A 6,000-nucleotide genomic window follows, 5' to 3' on the forward strand; every position below is an offset into this window, starting at 1 on the left:
AATTATAATACCTTGAGTATGCACGACAGGAAAGAGAAATACGTCACAGGATAGAGAAATGACAGCACTTTTTGGGAAGGCTACATTAAGTAAAAGGTTTTGTGATGAAGAGCTATTCACATCACAAGAACATTGGATTGCACTTGATCACACATGCGGAGAAACACCTTCATATTCTGAACAGCCCAGTTCCATTTTATTATTTTTTTTGTTGAAGGTATTCCAGCAGTGAAGATGGGTTCAAATTGAGACTTTTTACATATCATCCTGATCAACCCTATTCCACATTAGACATCTCTATTAAATTTTAGTGACACCATTTTCCTATAAAAATCTGAGTGTAATCGATGGAACAGAATTGTGAAGTACACCAAATCAATAATTATTGACCCTATAACTTTCGGTGTAGAAATTCTAGTTAAAATATATAGCTAGAGCCTAAAGTATATCCTACTCATTTGTTTACTTTATGCATGGGATATAGATAATTTTTGATTGAATACTAAGCCTTGTAAAATGTAAACATATACTGCAGACAACTTCAAATGATGATCCCACTGAATGGAATGATTCATGATATCAAATGCACTCTAACATGAGTGCAATAACAAAATAAATGAAAACCATGGATAGATAACAATAGTAGGATAATTAGTAAGGTAATCATCGCTAGAAATATTTAAATAAACAATATGAAGTGCAACATAATATCAATTTAATGAATAAGTGGTGTGTTGATAATAGAGTTCTTATCAATGAAAAAAAAATCTACTTTTATACAATTTCGTACTCCTCAGAGGGAAAGAATTTGTACTCCTCTTCTCAGGCTAAATGGTAAAATTTTATGCTCTTCGGCAGAAACTAGGTACCTAGGTCTGTATGTTCACGAAACATTATCTTGGGAAGTGCATATAGACAATCTTTGCACCAAAGTGGCAACCGGTTGTTATTTATTAAGAAGAATTAAAGCTCTCTCAGATATTAAATCAGCCCTTTTGGTCTACCATGCCCATGTTCATAGCCGATTGAAAAATGGAATAGTAGTTTGGGGCCATTCTCACCATACTACGAGGCTTTTTAAACTTCAAAAATGGGCCATCAGGATCTTAAGCAACACTCCAGGGAGAAGTAGTTGCCGGACACACTTTAAATCCCTAGGAATACTAACATTACCTAGTCTGTATATATATTCTACTGTTATTTTTGTCTGTCTCCATAAAAGTTTCTTTGGAATTGAAATTAATGCTGATGTACATAATCATAACACCAGAGCGTCCAGGGATTTTAGGGTGGTCACTCATAGCCTCACCCTCTTTAGTAAAAACCCCTTTATGCAGGGGTGAAATTGTTCAACTGCCTTCCACATAAATTTAGGGAAACAAAACCCTTTTCACTGTTCAAATCCCAACTGTATAAATACCTCCTTAGTAATTCCTTCTATTCTGTGGATGAATTTATTTCGTTGAAGTGGAATACTTGACTGGTACTTGTATATATTTTGACTTGTTCTATACATGTAACTGCATGTCCTGGAGCGAATAAATAAATAAAAATAAATAAATAAGCACTATTTGGACAAAAAAGTGCCAAAAAACTATGTATACAGGCAGTAAAAAGTAAAATCAAAAGTGAACAATGAAGAAATTAACATTCAAGTAAAATGAGTGGCAATTAGCCTGTTTCTTATGTCCCGCCCTCGCTGATTCCCAAGTACATTTTGGTCAGGGACTACATCAACTCCTAATTCCTCCAACTCTACCATGTCTTCAGCATTTAGGGGCAAACCTTCTTCGACACACATGTTGTGCAGTACAGCACAGCTATTGACAATTCTGCTCACTTTGTCCGGCAAATAGTGTAATACTCTATGTTTCAAGAGGCATCTCCACCTGCTCTTTAATACCCCTATGCACCTTTCAACCGTGCTGCGTGCTCTCGTCAAGGAACGGTTGAAGTTGTCCTCTGGGGTGTTAGGAGCAAAATAATCTGGGACAGGTGTCATCAGCCAGGGGGCAACAGGGTATCCACAGTCACCTATAGAAATAATTACAGACCAAGTTAATTCTTGTGTCACTAACCTAATAGTCGAAGAAATTAAAATCTTCTATTTTGAAAGTGTGATAAAATTCCAAAGGGCATATCTGATGGTTTGAATCCAATATTGCTTAGTAAATATGATAACAATGATGTAATGAATAGTACATATTATGTAACCACCGAGTAGGAATGTTTACCTCAAAATTACAAATAAAATAAAAAGATTAAGATACACCCATTCAAATCATGACTGAGAAACATGGAAAAATAGGCATGTCTATTACCCAAGAGCCACACATTGTACCGCTCATATGCTTGAGTGAGGGCTGGCTTTAAAGCAGAATGAGAGATGATGTAAGCATCATGAGTCGAGCCACAGTACCGTGAGTTGATATTTGTTATTTTAAGGTCCGTGTCACACACCTAGAAAAATAATTTCATGCATCTAAATTAGCATTTCAGGTATTGTACTTGATTGAGCCATAAGAAGAGTGAGACTTACAATTAAAAATATTACCAATTCCATTCAAATAATGAATTTCAGTAAGTTTTAATTAAGACCAAGGATAGTTTTTTTCTCGGCAAACATGGCCAGTTAATAGTAACACTATGACTATCTTTGAAAAATATACATAAGTAACTAGAAATTGCAAGGAAAATTAAACTGCTCATTACATATATATGTTGAAGCTGCCATAAAAACATAGTCTTACCACTTGTACATTCAAAGAGTGATATCTTTTATGGTTAAAGTAATCTTTCTCTTTAAATACTGGGTGGTTATGAGGGGGTGCCACAATGGCAACGTGGGTACAATCAACCACACCAATAACCCCCGGAAATCCATATTTTTCATAAAATCTGAAATGAATTGATACTACTGCGAATGAGATTCATACAAAAATTATTTATCTCTTAATATGTAATAAGATTTTAAAGTACATATTCTGAATCACTTACTAACAGAAAAATATTGCAATAGCATAAGAGAAGACATGTAATAATACAAACAATATCACAGCATGTATAATCTTATTAAATCTGGTAGGTTTTTATGCATATAATTCATGCTTGTTAGTTAAACGAAATCATTCACATCACATTTCAATGCACTTTCCTTGATTGTGCTTGACATTTTCCCTTCCTTTTTAATACAGATTTTGATGGGTTTTAATGTTTTAACTTACAATCTGCTGAAGGGTTAGGAGAAATGGTTTTCATGGGTGGTCAATGACTTGGGTAGCGATATAGATCAAGCTTCACCCAACGATTAAATAGGTGGTCATTTATGGCATTGGTGACCTCATTTGTGACTCTAATGACCCTTGACAGTGACAATTACTTAGAACTCATCTAAAGAAGGGCATTATTACAAACATTCAAGAAAGAAAATGCTCTACTTAAACATATAGTACAAGTGAAATGCATTACCTCTGCCTTGTCCTAGCCACTGCATCATGACTTAGGTCAAGCTTCACCCAACGATTGAAGAGGTGGTCATTTATGCCACTGGTGACTTCATTAATGACCCTGCTGACCCTTGATCTAGACATTGCCGTTGTACAGTCTTGCGCAATACAAGACTGGTATGAGCCAGTGGCATAAAATCGTAGTGCTGCCAACACCTTGAAATAAGTAAGCTATAAGTAATGGTGACTGAGGTTGACTTAAACAAAACTATTGTCCTTCGTTACATGACCGCAGAAGCAAGTGACTCTTCCCAATTTGCATTAATTCTGAAAAATGTATGGTGATTGATGAAAAACCACCTCATCACTAGGGCAGTGAGTTTTAAAAACATACTTACCACAGCACAACAAGAAGTGAAAATACGACTTACCGATCCCTTTAAAAATAAATACGCATAACATTTAAACAATTCATTTCAAAACAATTAAAAATTCTACGAGAAAACAGATCTAAGAAGAAGCAGCTGGTCTATTAAAATAAAATCCTACTCATTGAACTATAATTGAAACATTGACAAAATGTAATATTAATATGTTTAGAGGCCAACTTTTTACAACTTAACTTTGACGATAAGCTTTAATAAGATGGACTATTCCAAGAATATTTCGGAGACCAAACATTACTAAATGTAATTCAATGCACGTCCTCGGAAATTGCTGAACAACAACAGGAAACACGGTAAACTGACCACAGATACTTTCGAGGATCGTGCCGTGTTTGTCAACACGTTCGGCGGTACATTCAAACGTGAAATTATATGGTCTTAGAAAAAAACATAATTTTGCAGCATATAAATCACACGAGCAGCCATGAATGTAGTGAAATAATCATAAAGGGCATGATAAGATGAAGTTATGGCAATGTATATGCTTTTAAAATTTAGGAATGTCATAGAAAACGTTTGAACTCAAGATGAATGGAATACATTACGTAAAGAAATATATACTTGTAAAGAAACATAAAACCCCGGAGCTTTTTCAGCAGCAGAATGTTACTTACCTTTGTTTCAACGGAAAGCGATGATGATCTTCCTCCCTCCGGGATAACGTCTGCGAGAGATTCTATTAAATCTCTCGCCATTGGCTTTGAGAGACGAAAAAGGCTCTTGAATTCGCCGTTGCTCAAGCTGAAGGCATCTTCTCTTCCTCTGAAATATCTCCTTCTTCTCAAAACTCCCCCTTCTTCCTCCTCTAGTTCTCTCATTAGCCAAAAATTTACCATACCATCCGCCATATTGTTTTAGATTCCGATACGTAATTATAAATCTCACCTAACTACGACCACTCGGCTTTCATACCGACACGGAATCAGCAGATCCCGAGCAAAATCTCATCTCGAGCGTTTCAAGTACACCAAATCACATTCCGTATCGAAATTTTCCGGGCGAGTCCTTGGTTACGTATCGGAATTAATCTCGAGCGATTCAAGCACACCCCCCATGGATTCGAGAATCACACGGTTCATTCGGTTCATTATGAACGATTTAAAGAACCGAATCATTGCCAAGAATCAAATCCCATGAACCGAATCCACAAAATGAACCGAAATTCCCACCTCTACTGACCAGGGGGGTTGTGTTTGAATCGCTCGTAATTATTCCGAGCACGTAACCAAGGAGTCACGTGGTACAATTACGAGCGATTCGGAGTTTTGGTGTGTTTGAATCACTCGTAAACATTTCACTTGTAAAAACCCTTCGTAATTATCTGACTCGGTAGCTATCGGTCGAGATGATTACGAAGGATTGACTACGATGGATACCAAGTAAACAACATGGCGGACTTTATGATGTTAATGCACGCGCATGAGAATTTTGAAGACGAGGATTTAATTGCGGAGAGAGCACAGCGTAATTTCAGGAGAAGAGGAGACGCCTTTAAAATTAATGTCATGATGCCAGCACATCGCTTTTCGGAGTTCCTCATTCTCCTTCTTTACATGAAACATGATCTTTTTTAATGATTTATTAAACTTTTGCACTCCAACTTAGCATAATAATGTCCTCAATTTATTAAGATATTGCAAGTTAGAACAGCGGTAATAAAGTTAGACTTCTTCACGTTTCACATCTTATTTAACTTTGGATCACAACCAGAAATCGGTGTAAAATTTCTATGATTAAAAACAATAAATATTTATACATGAAACATGTGTACTTACTTTGTTTACATTACTTACAGCTGATGTCCGTGAAGCTTCGGAGATGTATGGCATCAATCAGAGATTGCTTCAGTCTTCACTGAGGCGAAAAAAGCTTCTGATTTCCTTTTCACTCAGTTTAAATTGGTGTATTTGAATTTGCCCCCAAAACAAATAATGCCGTACGCAAAGCGCGTACAATGTAAATACGTTCACTTGTTGTTTTCTCTACATTTTCATTTCTGCCGAGTGGGATATGTGGTGGAGAGTCAACTTCTGGTTGTTGAGAAGCAAATTGTGCCTTGCTGGAATGATTATTTACTCAAACTCGATAAGTGCAATTGAATTGTTTTA

The 6,000-nt window shown here is 36.2% G+C and overlaps 1 protein-coding gene across 1 annotated transcript; it reads right to left on the reverse strand.

The window, feature by feature from the left end:
- Positions 1-1,597: 1,597 nt before the first annotated feature.
- LOC124172397 (putative nuclease HARBI1) lies at positions 1,598-4,350 on the reverse strand. Its single transcript, XM_046551852.1, has 4 exons — positions 3,469-4,350; positions 2,751-2,898; positions 2,322-2,460; positions 1,598-2,034 (listed from the first exon to the last, which is right to left on the reverse strand). Exons 1-4 carry the CDS (start codon positions 3,588-3,590, stop codon positions 1,652-1,654), a joined length of 792 nt encoding a protein of 263 aa, XP_046407808.1. The 5' UTR covers positions 3,591-4,350; the 3' UTR covers positions 1,598-1,651.
- Between the last annotated feature and the right edge of the window lie 1,650 nt (positions 4,351-6,000).

This window comes from Ischnura elegans (genome assembly GCF_921293095.1).
Source record: "Ischnura elegans chromosome 13 unlocalized genomic scaffold, ioIscEleg1.1 SUPER_13_unloc_1, whole genome shotgun sequence".
Classification (NCBI taxonomy): Eukaryota; Metazoa; Arthropoda; class Insecta; order Odonata; family Coenagrionidae; genus Ischnura; species Ischnura elegans.

Excerpts from the sequence above, each read along its gene's own strand:
- LOC124172397 (XM_046551852.1), bottom strand. The coding sequence starts at position 3,590 with ATGTCTAGATCAAGGGTCAGCAGGGTCATTAATGAAGTCACCAGTGGC. Across the intron at positions 2,461-2,750 it reads ACTCTTTGAATGTACAAGTG|GTGTGTGACACGGACCTTAA; the intron begins GTAAGACTATGT and ends TTATTTTTCTAG. Across the intron at positions 2,035-2,321 it reads GTACAATGTGTGGCTCTTGG|GTGACTGTGGATACCCTGTT; the intron begins GTAATAGACATG and ends TTATTTCTATAG.